Source organism: Colias croceus, chromosome 1, assembly GCF_905220415.1.
Source record: "Colias croceus chromosome 1, ilColCroc2.1".
Lineage (NCBI taxonomy): Eukaryota > Metazoa > Arthropoda > Insecta > Lepidoptera > Pieridae > Colias > Colias croceus.
Genome location: NC_059537.1, coordinates 10,547,511 through 10,561,236, shown reverse-complemented (window position 1 = coordinate 10,561,236; position 13,726 = coordinate 10,547,511). Strand labels below are relative to the sequence as shown.

The 13,726-nt window shown below is 33.9% G+C and overlaps 1 protein-coding gene and 1 long non-coding RNA gene across 2 annotated transcripts; one reads left to right on the top strand and one right to left on the bottom strand.

The window, feature by feature from the left end:
• Nucleotides 1-6,910: 6,910 nt before the first annotated feature.
• Nucleotides 6,911-8,053, bottom strand: LOC123692521. The gene is made up of 2 exons (XR_006751575.1): nucleotides 7,794-8,053; nucleotides 6,911-7,586 (listed from the first exon to the last, which is right to left on the bottom strand). It is a non-coding gene; the product is annotated as an uncharacterized LOC123692521 (long non-coding RNA).
• Nucleotides 8,054-8,605: 552 nt separating this feature from the next.
• Nucleotides 8,606-9,107, top strand: LOC123692277 (39S ribosomal protein L42, mitochondrial). Its single transcript, XM_045637003.1, has one exon. It carries the CDS (start codon nucleotides 8,688-8,690, stop codon nucleotides 9,030-9,032), a length of 345 nt encoding a protein of 114 aa, XP_045492959.1. The 5' UTR covers nucleotides 8,606-8,687; the 3' UTR covers nucleotides 9,033-9,107.
• The last annotated feature ends 4,619 nt before the right edge of the window (nucleotides 9,108-13,726 follow it).

The window sequence follows — 13,726 nt, the reverse complement described above, 5'->3', positions numbered from 1 at the left end:
AACAATTTCAATGATGGACCTATACGGACCTAACGATAAAGAATACTATTTTGATACTTACTGGCAAAAAATATGAGCAATGACGATTTCTTGGACGATTATAGTATATAGGGAGTAAAAAAATGTGTGCGTGTACACACATAAGAAGTGAAACTTCTATATGACCGTAATAACTCAGCCCCGGAATCACAGAAACAATAGAAAATCTATTGTGTCGTGGCCCGATCGGGCCGCTCAAGCCAGGGAAAATATTTTTCAAAAAATAATTTACAGAAATACGTCGAATCACGCGTGGTAGGGATAAGAAAAAGATGGCGCGTAACGGAAAAATGTTACACTAAATTTTTTTCCAACCCCGATAAAGAAGTTTCACTTCAAAATCAAGAAATACTGTGTTGGTATTCTGAGTTTTTTTAAGCTATTACATAGCTTCTATATGCTTCTATCCAAGAAGCTTATATCTAATACACTCTTAGAATACACTGGAGATTGCACTATGACCATTAACTTGTAGCAAGAAAATATGACCTAGAATGACGTCAGTCATGTTTTTTGTCTCTTTCTGTGGAGTGACCACGCTGGTTTGTAAATTCAGGATTTTTCAAAATAGAAAAAACTAAAAATCATGGTCTATAAATAATAACGACATATATTTTTAACAGTATTTATATTATAATATTACTGGTCATACTTTATAGGATACAATTTTAATTGGTATAGAATGATAGTTTTAAATAACTTTTGGCTACAAAGCTTGGATATGAACCGATATATAGCATTAACTTAGCCTTCCCTTCCCTCTCGGACACTGTGCAGTACAGACGTGTTTCTTTCTCTAAGTAATTTGTATTTTTGTACTAAAATTAAAGTGAATTGTGAGTTTTATTTAATCAAAATAATAGGAGCTCATAAAAACCAAAGAGTTCGCATTGGGGTAAACAATACGAAGGAATTGCCACTGTTTCTTTCATTCATCCAATTTACCGTACGTGTCACAAATACCAGGATAACATAACGCGTCTGCTTGATCACTTCTACTGGGCGCTTGCGCACTCGCTACACACAAAACGTGTTCCACCGCCACCGTAATACAACTACGAGTACTAGGAGCGCATCAAACGCAGGAGCTAAGCGTTTGTGAAGAACGGGACGACACGCGTGCGACGAGGACAAGTTACGTGAGTGACTCATCTTCATCTTTATTCATCACTGCAAAACAAATCCTTCGCTCGATCCGATATAATATTAGTAAGTTGCTAAGTGAATTTCAACCTTGCACCGCACTCACACGAGTTAAAACTGTGTATTGACAGTAAACGAATATTGTATTTATCCGAAATTATGTCTGTGCAACGTTCACCACCTGATTCTTTGCATACACCAAATACTAATTTGCAATACAACTCGGATTCGGCTCTCAACACTTCGTGTATGCAACAATCGGCGGACAACTACTTTAATATAACGAAGCGTCAAAAGCGTTCCTTTGCGGAACTTCCCGCTACGCCGTCCGCGTCAAATTCCGATATAAAATCCATGTTCGTCGAACTTAAAGAACAACAAGATATGAAATTCGAATCTTTAAATAATGTTTTGACTACTATTATGTCGCAAAACCAGGACATACAAAAATCAGTAGAAACGATTTCTGGACAACATCAAGACTTATTGTTTAAAATACACGAATTAGAGCAAGAAAATAAGGAATATAAGGATCGAGTGGCATCCCTGGAGTTGAAACTGGAACAACTTGAAAAATCGGCCCATTGTACTACTCTTGAAGTGAGGAACTTACACAAACAGCCTAATGAGAATAAAGAAACACTTACAAATATTATTTCCAACATCGGTTCGACAATAGGCGTCGATTCGCCAATTCAAAATTCAGAAATACGTGAAATATTTCGTACAAGATCAGACGCTGTATTAGTGGAATTCACAACATCTTTCCGTAAGGAATCCTTTATGTCGAATCTTATAAATTACAACAAAAATAGGCGCAAAAATAAAGAATCCCAGTTGAACACTGAGCATATTAACTTACTAGGACCTTCGCGTCCTATTTATATTTCTGAGTTCTTATCTAGTAAAATGCGAAGAATTTTTTACGTTGCGCGCGAAAACGTCAAAAACAAAAAGTTGTTTGCAGCATGGACCTCTTACGGAAAGATATATATTAAAAAAGAATTGAGCTCGAAACCCGTACGTATTGTGAATGATATTGACCTATGTCAACAAATAGCATGACTATATAATGTACGCATTATGAATTTTACTTTATTGTTACGTATTACACCTTATATTACCCTTTATTTTTATATAATTTTTTCAACTTGCTTTATACCTATTTGCGGACCAAAACACATAACTACGTATAAACAACCATTATACAGACAATTATCTCACTACACAAAATACACAAAATTCAGTTACCCACACACATGCTGCACTTTATACATATTTACACTAAATAGAAATATCATACCTATTTCTTTAAATAAAACGAGCCATACAATTATTATCAATATCAATTTTCTATTTTACTTTTTAATCAAACAACTAATAGCCACTTGCGTTTATGATCAGAGTTTATATTATTATTTTTATTACAATTATTACACAATTAACGTGTCACGGTGTTGCCGTCGACACGTAAATTTACCCCGTTTAATATATTATTTAAAATGATGCCAATAGTTGAAACCTTAAACTCTGATCTAGATGATATACAAGTGGCCAATTCAATAATATGCGACATAGATAACATTGATAAACATCTCATAAATTCTAATAGTAAACTCAATCTGAATCTCTTGTCACAAAATATACGCAGTATTAACCGTAACATGCCGAATCTTATAACATTTCTCCAAAGATCTAATATTTCGTGGGACATAAGTACTTGTGTTATCGGAATGTTGGCTGTCATCAACTAGAAACATCCCAAGTCTTGATAATTATCATTACATTTCAACATCTTCTCAAAATACTCAAAACGAAGGAGTAGTTATTTATTACAACAAACACCTCATTGTAACGCACGAGGAACCTTATATTAGTGATGCTAACTGTTTATTATTAACCTTAAATTCAGAAACTTGTATTATTGCAATATATCGCCCGCCGAGCCAAACAAATACATCAAAATTCATTAACTCTCTAGATGTACTCCTCACAAAACTTAGTTCTTATAAAAATATTATATTGTGTGGTGATATTAATATAGATATCTCATCAAACACAACTGATAAACGGGCATACGATTACCTTAATTTATTAGCTGGTTATCGCATCTTACCTGGCCACATTGTGCCTACTCACGGGAGGACTTGCCTCGATCATGCTATGATCAGAACTAATCTAAAAGCTACTTGCTTTATAATTGAATCATCTATCACGGACCATGAGTGTGTTGCCGTGAACCTACAGCAAGTAACATCATCGTTCAATAACTCTAATAAATCGTTTCGTGTTGATTTCATCGGCCTTGACGCAGACTTATCTAATTTTAATTTCAATTATATTTCTGAATTTAATGATCCTAACCTAGCTACTGATAAATTAATAAACAGTTTATCTAGCTTCATAATTAAAAACACTCGTATTTTTATAACTCCATTACGGCAAAAAATACGTAAACCTTGGATAACTAAGTCACTTTTGCGCGTGATGCGAAATCGTGATAATTTACATAAAAAATTAAAGAGAAATCCTAATAATGAAACGCTAAAAATTACTTATCATCGCTATAGGAATTTTTGTAACGCTCTAATAAGAAAGGCAAAGCGGAACTTTGAAAAGCAAGAAGTCCAGAAATGTAAAGGAAATAATAAAAAAATATGGGATTCTATAAAATCTATTTGTAACTGTAAAAAAACATCACCTAGTAATATTAGCTTAGGGTCTACAAATCCTGTCCAAAGTGCTAATGATTTTAATAATTTCTTCGCTAACGTTGGTGCTAAATTAGCGGATAAGCTAATCAGCTCGAATCAAAATTCAAATCCAGTAATTGACTCATATTTATATCCAAATTGTTCATCCTCTCTTGATTCACTTGTCTTACTTCCCACTGATAAAGAAGAAGTTCAAAATCTTATTAATGGCTTAAATAATGATTCTCTCTCCGGCGTTGACTTTATTTCAGGAAAAATTGTTAAGAGGTATGCTAACTTGTTGATTCCACCAATACTACATATCTGCAACTTGAGCTTGTCATTAGGTATATTCCCTAACGCTTTTAAAATAGCTTTGATAAATCCAATACATAAGGGAGGTGATAGAGACTGTGTGAATAATTACAGGCCTATATCAATATTGCCAACACTATCCAAAATTTTAGAACGTCTAGTAAATAAAAGATTAATTGGCTTCTTAGAGTCCAATAGTAAGCTTTCTTTAAATCAATATGGGTTTAGACGTGGCAAATCCACTAGTGATGCTGTCCATGAACTAGTCAACTCTATCATCAATAATTTAGATAAACACAAAAATTGTTTAACAATCTTTCTTGATTTGGCAAAAGCATTCGACACGGTCTCTATCCCTCACCTATTAGATAAACTAGAAAGTATCGGTGTACGTGACATCCCATTAAAACTAATCAGTGACTATTTGACTGATAGAAGACAACGTGTCAGGCTAAATAGTGATGCAACTAGTGATGAATTATCAGTTAAATATGGAATTCCTCAAGGAAGTATACTCGGACCAACGCTCTTCTTGATTTATATCAATGGCTTGTGCAACCTCAATCTCCCACATGGTAAAGTCATCACTTTTGCCGATGACACTGCCCTTTTCTTTGTTGGTAATTCATGGGAGGAGGTATTCAATTACGCTCAACAGGGATTTAATACTGTCTGTAACTGGCTCCAACGCAACATCCTAACGTTAAACGTAATGAAAACAAAATATATGGTTTTTGCACATAGAAATAAAATGCTTCCATCTTCATCTTTTGCTATTGCAGCTCACTCTTGTTCATCCATTCTTCCGAATTGCCAATGTCCAATACTCGAGAGGACTGAAACTATTAAATATCTGGGCATAACCATTGATCAGCTCCTATCTTTCAAACCACATATAAATGTACTTGTAACAAGACTGCGTAAATTAATTTACATATTTAAGGGCTTAAGACATATAGGTGATCACCAAGTCATTAAAATGGTTTACTTTGCCCTAGGTAGCTCTTTGATAAATTATTGTATAACATCTTGGGGCGGTAGTGCAAAGAGTTACCTCATAGAAGTTGAGCGAGCCCAGCGCTCGATCCTCAAAGTTGGTGCTGGTCTCCCTTACCGTTTCCCTACCACCGAACTATACAAAAAGTGGGACTTGCTGACGGTTAGACAATCGTTTATACTACAAACAATCTTAAAACAGCATTCTCAACTAGTTTTTGACAAAAACCTACAATTTAGCCAACGTCGCAAAGATAAGATATGCCCGACCTTACAATTCAAAAGCTTTCATTCACACAATTTTTTCTGCTTCATGGGACCTTTTCTTTATAACCTAATAAATAAAACGTTAAACATATATCCTAAAAATAAATATAATTGTAAATCAGCCGTAAGTAATTATTTGAAAACCCTAGACTACCAACAAACTGAAAATCTTTTAAACATAAAAACTTAATGTTTATTCCGCACTGTTTATACATCTTTCTATATATGACACACACACGCACAAACGCAAAAACGCACGCATAGACGCACTCACACATACACGCAGACGCACACACAAACTAACACATTCACACACCCACACATACAAACATACATATTACACGCGCACACATACATGCAGACAAACACTCACTACACAATTACACATACACTGGTCACGTATTAATAGGTCTATATTATTTTAAGTAGAAGTAGATATTAAGTTCAGTCTATTGTTTTGTTTTTTCTCTTCTTGCCATTTGTTTATTATGTTAAGTTATAAATGTATTTAAGTAGTATCATCCGCGAGGGGGGCTAGTGATCTGTACTACAGGTCTTTCACAGACCTATTTCAGACACTAGTCCTTCACAACGTAAATGCTACACGTTTACATATTTTGTTCTATTGTAATAGTATAAGTTGTGAAGGCAAATAAATAAAGTTTTTTTATTTTTATTATTAACATCCTTTGTAAATAGAGGAAAGTTGTGTTTTGCATCAGATGCTGTTTACCAAATTGTAAGCTACTCAGATCTTCTTTTTAAACGCGTTGCTTCGACGGGTCAATTTCAAGCCAAAATCATCAAAGAAAAACTGTTTAAAGCAGCCTTGCACAAATTTCAGCTAACTTTACAGTTTATTTTTCAAAAGGTATTTTTTCTGGGTCGTTATCTTCAGTCATTTTACCCTTGATGGGCACATATATTTCTTTTTATTTTACTTTTTGGAAAGCTGAAATACGTAAAACAAAAAAAATATGAGGTAAGTTAAAAAAGTATAAATTTCAATGTAAAAACGAACAATCTTATAACTACATGTGAGTGCAATACCGATGACGTGTGTTGTTTCATTACTAGTAACAATCTTTAAAATGGTGTTGTAAATTTTCATCTTATTATTGTTATTACAAAATATTCTCTTCGCTATCCATAAAAACTCGTCATCATGGTTACCTTACTTGTTAAATTTGTTTATTGAAAACTTGTTGAAAAATGATAAAGTATTAGGGAAATAACAAATTTAACATGACTGCTTACTAAAATGATGCTAAATTAGACAATTTTTGCCATTGAAATGATTCTAAACAGGTAAATGCAGGAGTATTGAGGAATATTGTAAATAACGTAAATATACACTTGCCTGTGGAATTCTATGCCAGAATTTGGTGTCCAAACACTTCTGCAATTTTGCACATGCAATGCATTCTTTATATTCGGAAAATATTCATTAAATAAGCAACAATATTAACCCTTAATAGGGCGGAGGTAAAAAATATTAAAAAAACAGCTTTTGTGTTATTATTTATTCGTATATTAGGACCTATTTTAATCGTATTCAAGAAAATCTAAGAATATATTATCATAAGTACGCGAAAATTGGGTGGTAATTATTTGACCTTAGCCCGTCAAGGTACAAGAGCTAGAGCTGCTACAGTCCCTAGTTTCTCCTTATTCTGGAGCAATATGAAAGCTTTTGAAGCATGGTGTAGCACATAAAGCTACTTTGCAGATGTTACAAATAATTCTCAATCGTTTTTGAATGCTTTTCGTGCTACATAATCGACATCTAGTAAATTTTTCCTGGTTTTCCGGGTAGTGTGGTACAGAAGAGCGTCTGATTTCAGCGGGTACTCCGAAATTCCCACCTTTTTTAATCTTGAAAATAATACTTGTTGTTATTTTTTTGCATGTGAATCCATCTATTAGACTCCGAGCCAAACGCGCATATTTACAGTTAGCACTTTGGTATGCTATGCCTTGGAATCTTATCTGACCAATTTTGTTAGTGCCCCAAAGTGGTTCTTCCGAGATACTTTCGTCACTGCTTTCAATATCGGAGAGATTTCCTTCTAAAATTCTCTCAATTGCAGTGTCCGAAAGCTTCTTTTTCTTGATGTTAGTATTCGACATTTTCTGAAATAGCAATTGCGAGAAGGGTAATGGTAACTATATAACCACCAAACACTATATTATGTCGGTGTAACCAGGCAATGGTATAAGTTTTACCACCGAGTTTACAAAGATTTTCTGAATAGTACAAACTTCATTTCAAAAATTACTATAACAGTCATGCAGCTAAACATATTCAATAATGCTACCAAATATCACAAAACCACTTACCGGAATCTTATTAGAACAAAATTATAACTAACGCAACCACATACCTCCAATTTCCAAATTTTTTCGATACTTTTTTTTTAATTGTTGGTAGTTTGTAAACTTTTTCAGTTACGTTATTGCCAGGTCTAATAAAAGTTTATACGCTATTTACACCTTCCAAAAGATGAATTTATGAAATCATGCATAAAACGATCCTTGGTTTATGGTCAATAAACTGAGGTGGTAACCAATTGGCCTTTGCCCTATTAAGGGTTAACTTAAATATTCGAAGCGACGCAATTTTTTTGACACACATGCCATATTGACAAAGTGAGAGTTGCTACAATTTTATTATGGTGACTACCCATAATCAGGGAGTATCGCTTTTTAATATTTGGTTCAGATACTTATTTTATTTAGCATAAATAATAATTGTCTCATCCAACAATGCTTCTGAATGACGTTGTTGGCAATTTATCAACAAACTCATATACAAAAACTAACCTTTTGCACAGAATATTACAGCATACATAGTAGCCTTGGGAAAACTTCGTATTAACAGTGGCAATACCAAGTTAGGTGTGAAAGTGATAAAAAATATTTTCTTGTTAGACGTCAATGTTCATACCGAAATCTCCAGTGTATTATATATAAGCTTCTTGCTTCTATCGCGGGCCTTGATTTTTTTTAATACCTATAAATTTAACAATAATCTGTGGCCAAAATTCTATACTTCTCTGTAGTCTGTGGTACTTCTTTTGTCAACCATAAAGTGTCAATTTAAATTGTTTGGGATTGAGATTTGAGCACAGAGTACCTTTTTATATGGATTTGAGGTTATAGGTAATACCAAAAAATATATAAATTTTGTGTAACAACATAAAATCTAGTTCTAAATTGTGATGATTCTTTAAAATGGCTCAATTAATGAGATCATTTGCCTTAAAACCAAAACACGTAATCGCAAGATTATACAACAAGATTGTAATAACGGATGATGGATCAACTATAGTAGCATTGCACAGGGAACAAGAATTTCCCTATGAATGTTCCAAACCTCTGCCAGATGAAGTGCACGAGGATAAATCTGTACTCCGTATGACGGATTATAATGAAGTTAAAAGAGTTTTCAAAGAGATGAAACCAGAATTTGCAAGACAGCAATTATCTTCAATGACTCTCACAACACCTCATCGTTGGTTCCCAAGAGCTAGAGACAAGAAGGCCAAAAAGAATGAAATGAATAGACCTTATTTATAAACTTTTAGTAAAGTATTGTTTGTAGTATAATAATTAGTTTGTAATAAAGTAAAACCTTTGTTTCTTTTTATGTAACTCCTACCATTGTCATTTAATTAACCTTAGCCGAAACTAAATTCAATTTAAATGTTTCTTTGTAGAATGTATTGTGTTACTTTGTTGTCATCATCATTCTAATTTTTTCTTCAACAGCAACATAGATAATCCTACAAATATGGTTTGGGCATTGACATACAATAAATTATAAACAAATGTATTGGTTTCCTCAGAATGTTTTCCTGTACACAATATACACTCACCGGCACGGAATCTTGGCCACTTACAAATTTGCAGATAAAAAAAGTTTGAAGTGTTTTTCACGTTTTTTTTGTATGCAGATATGTTAACATATTATTTGTTTAATTTTATGGTAAGAAATCATTAAGTTTGAGAATAATCTTTTACCACTTTTTAAGAGTTACTCGAAATTTGTGATTTGTGCGGTTAAGCCGAAGTTACGAATTGTTCGTTTTAAACTTTTTTCGATATCGTTTATGCCGTTTTAAGATATTGTTATTGTTGTACTGTAGTCAATGATCATAACAAACAATAAAAAAATGCCGTTAACATCTGAACAACCTGCTCAGGCCATCACAATGTTAGACCAATGACTGCCGCAACGTAAAGTACCTAATGTACAGTACGTACCACGTTCAGCGATGCACTATGCATGGAGAAGATACCAGGAGACTGGTAGCTACACGTGCAGACCAGGAAATGAAGGCGTGAGGTGCACATCAGCTCGAGAAGACCCGTTTATTGTTCAAGAGATACTCTGAAATGGCTTTCTGACAGTTTTTGAGATACGCCACCGGCTCTAAAACAGCAGGATAATAAATGTGAGTGAGCAATCGGTGAGAAGACTAATGAAGGAAGCTAATTTGAAGATTTGCAGACCAGCACGCCGTCCAGAACTCCTCAGACATCACAGAGAAGCACGTCTTCGTTTTGCACGAGAACATGAAAACTGGACCCACAGCCAGTGCGCTCGTGAGGTGTTCACAGATGACTGCTAAGGCACTTTACGAGCTTCTGATAGTCAAGCGTCAGTATAGAGGAGATGAGAGGAGAGGTTATCACCCATCACCATACTCAAACTGCGATTTTTCATGAAGGTTCAATAATGGTATGGGGAGGTATAAGTTCCGATGCTCGCACGGAGTTAATTATCGTAGATAATGGCTTAAATTTGATCAGGTACATCGAGGAAGTTCTCCAGGAACATGTTCAGCCCTATTACAGGTTTATCAGTGAAGAAAATTTGCTACTAATACACTATAACGCACGTCCGCGTGTCGTACGATGCGTATAAGAGTACCTTCAAGAGGTCATTATTGAAAAATTGGAGTGGCCAGCTCGTAGCCCGGATCTTAATCCAATAGAACACATCTGGGACATGCTTAAAAGAAACATAAAGTTCGTTTCCAACCCAGCACCAATGTTAGATGAGCTTAGAAATACAGCTAGGGCCGTTTGGTACACTATAGCTCAAGTGGACATCAAAAATGTCTTCTGGAGTATGCCAGACTGGATACAAACAGTGTTAAAGGCAACAGAAGGAAACACCCTATATTAAAAGGTTCAATTTTTTTTTATGGAAACGTTCTTTCTAATTTTTGTGCATTTTTTAAGAAATCATTTAAATTTCACAGGAAAAGCGTAAATTCTTGGTTAATTCATATCTACGCGGTAGTACTTCTTATAAACTTCCAATTATTACTAAAAGTTAGTAAAAACATTAAAGTAACTAGTTTTGATTAAATTTTTATTGAATTTTGTAGTAGAAAAGAAATAGTGTTATTTTACGCAAAAATTTGCAGTGGCCAAGATTCCGTGCCGGTGAGTGTATTTATATTATTATTGTGTTGTGTACAGACTTAAAAGTAAAAAAATAAGTTTTTTTGCACACGCAACAAGTGTGGAAGTTGACATATTGATTGTAGTTACTAGTTCCAGTTTTCTATTACTAAGCCACCATTAGCCGTTGCTTGTTATATATCACATTGAAAACAATTCTCTTCTTAAATGTGTCCCTTGTAATCCTTATGAGTTTAAAAAAATTGTTATTTTTCAAACTATTGTGTTGCTATTAATTTAGACTTAATGTTACAAGGATTGGGGGAATATCTATGGAATGTTATGTATTAAAAAGAAACATATTTCTTATCTTAATATTCAGAACAATATGAGAGCTTACACTAGTAACAGTCCTTCAGACAAATAAAAAATACAAATAAGTATGGATAAAATATCTTTATTTCAGATAAATACATATATTACATTCTTACATTTACACAATGAAACAGATTTTACTGGATAATCTGAATATTATATAATTTATTATCATTTACATGTTCATGTAGGTACTATAGATTCCCTTCTGAAATAAATAGAGATTCATATCAGATCTGATTTTTAAATAAGCTCAACATATTATATTAATAAAAATTATAAATTAAATTGTATATCACAGTAACAAATTATTAAAATTTTATAGTACTTTCAAATTTTGGTGATTAATTATTTCTAATTTCTAGCATGTCTACATAAGGCATAGAGATTTTAAAGGCTATTTTCTACATTAATAAAATATTTTTTGCACAAAAATATATGACCTCTGCACAACATATCCAAACATTTTATAGAATCACAACAATATATTGCACTTTTTTTGAATAAATCTATTCTACGTAACACTATAATAATCTCGATAATAAATTCCATGAAGTGCTATTTCTAGGTGCCATTTAAAATTAGATTTGTAAAATCCCTACTTGATTACAGTTCATACATTTATTAAAAATTAACATACATTAGTTAAGTAGGTATAAGATTAAATTAACAAAATCTATATAAATAAAACTCAAAGGTGACTGATATAGTGATCTATCAACGCAGAGCCCAAACCGCTGGACGTATCGGGCTGAAATTTGGCATGCAGGTAGATGTCATAACGTAGGCGTCCCCTAAGAAAGGATTTCCCGAAATTCTTGCGGGAACGGGGAAAACGGGGATGCACGTACAAAGTCGTGGGCGGAAGCTAGTATTATCATATATCGCAAACACACAATATTTTACATAAACAGCAAGTTAATAAGAATTCATGTTTATGAGTAAAGATTTAATTTTCTCCCAATTATATAACATGCCACAAATATATCTTAAATGAGTTCATAATATATTATGTAGGTACTTAGCATGAGCATCAACAGGTACTCGATAAAATCTATATAATTACTAGCTTACCGCCCGCGGCTTCGCCCGCTTTCTCTAAAACGATTTGAGATTTAAACTATCCTATCTCTCAAGTTGGATCGAACTGCACATGGTGTGCGAATTTTATTATAATCGGTTAAGTGGTTTAGGAGTCCATTGAGGACAAACATTGTGACACGAGATTTATATAATATAGAAATAATAAATCTGTAGAAGGATCAATTCTGTACATTGAAAATATTGAAAAAAATAAATAGCAGGGGGTGTTACTGGATCGATACCAAACCCAAAATATGTGAATAAAAAAAAGTTTGTCTGTCTGTAATATGCTGACATCATGTGAAAACTAATGGTTCGATTTCCATGAAACTTGGTATAATTATACCTTATTATCATGGGCGTAAAATAGGATACTTTTTATCCGGAAAAAAATAAATCTTAATTTTTCAGTTTTATACATAGACGTTGTACAGAACCCCAAACACACGTTGCGTAACCCGCAGTGGATTCTTTTTTTGTTATAAGATGTCATTGTCAGAGTTACTCAACATGGAGAAATAAATCATCCACGCGAAGACGGACATCCGCACGGACGGAGTCGCGGGCGGAAGCTAGTTCATAATAAATCTCAGTTGTAAATATATAAAGAATAAATTCTACTCTGTGTCAATTTGTTTTACCCAACTTCCAAAACAAAAGGATTTTTGTTGTCTCTCTCCCTCGTTTGAAGCTAACGGTTCTCGGACTTGTACAAAACTACAAACCAGTCACTAGTCAGCCGTGAGCCTGCGTCTCAAGCGCCGAACAGTGGTGCCATCACGTGTTTTTGTCTTAAAGGCCCTACTCACGGTTCAACACAACCAACAATCTGCTGAAACAATTTGTTGCAGTCGCGATTGAAAGTTCTCTACTCACGATTCATCCAACCCTCAATCTGATGACCAGTGTTGCCAACTCAGTGGAATTTCCACTAGATCTGGTGGTTTAGCTCCCCCATTTAGCGGACAAATATTGGTTTTAGTGGCTGGTGGATTTTCCTAGTGGTTTAGATGAGTTCAATTAGTGGTAAGGTACGACATTCAACCACTAGGAAGATTTATTTTGTGTCATGTTGGTTCAACGAACATTCGGGAATTCTCCGTTGTTTGTCTATTTCTTGAATATTTTTGATTATAAACTTTATTACTATTGATATAAAGTATGATTTGATGATTCAAACGGTTATATGTTTATTCTGTATTTGTGTACAAAAACAATAATTGTCAGTACCTACGTATTGGCAACGCTTTACGCTGCGGCCGCGGCGGGTAGCTTCTAGCTTGACGTATTTTAATTAATTTTGTGAAGTAATATGGTTTTACATTAAATATGCCCAAACCACAATACACACCAAAATTTCTATCACAGAAATTTATTCTTCACATAGGTACTGAAACTCT

What these genes read in the sequence shown, in the direction of transcription:
- LOC123692277 (XM_045637003.1), top strand. Translation starts at nt 8,688, where the DNA reads ATGGCTCAATTAATGAGATCATTTGCCTTAAAACCAAAACACGTAATC.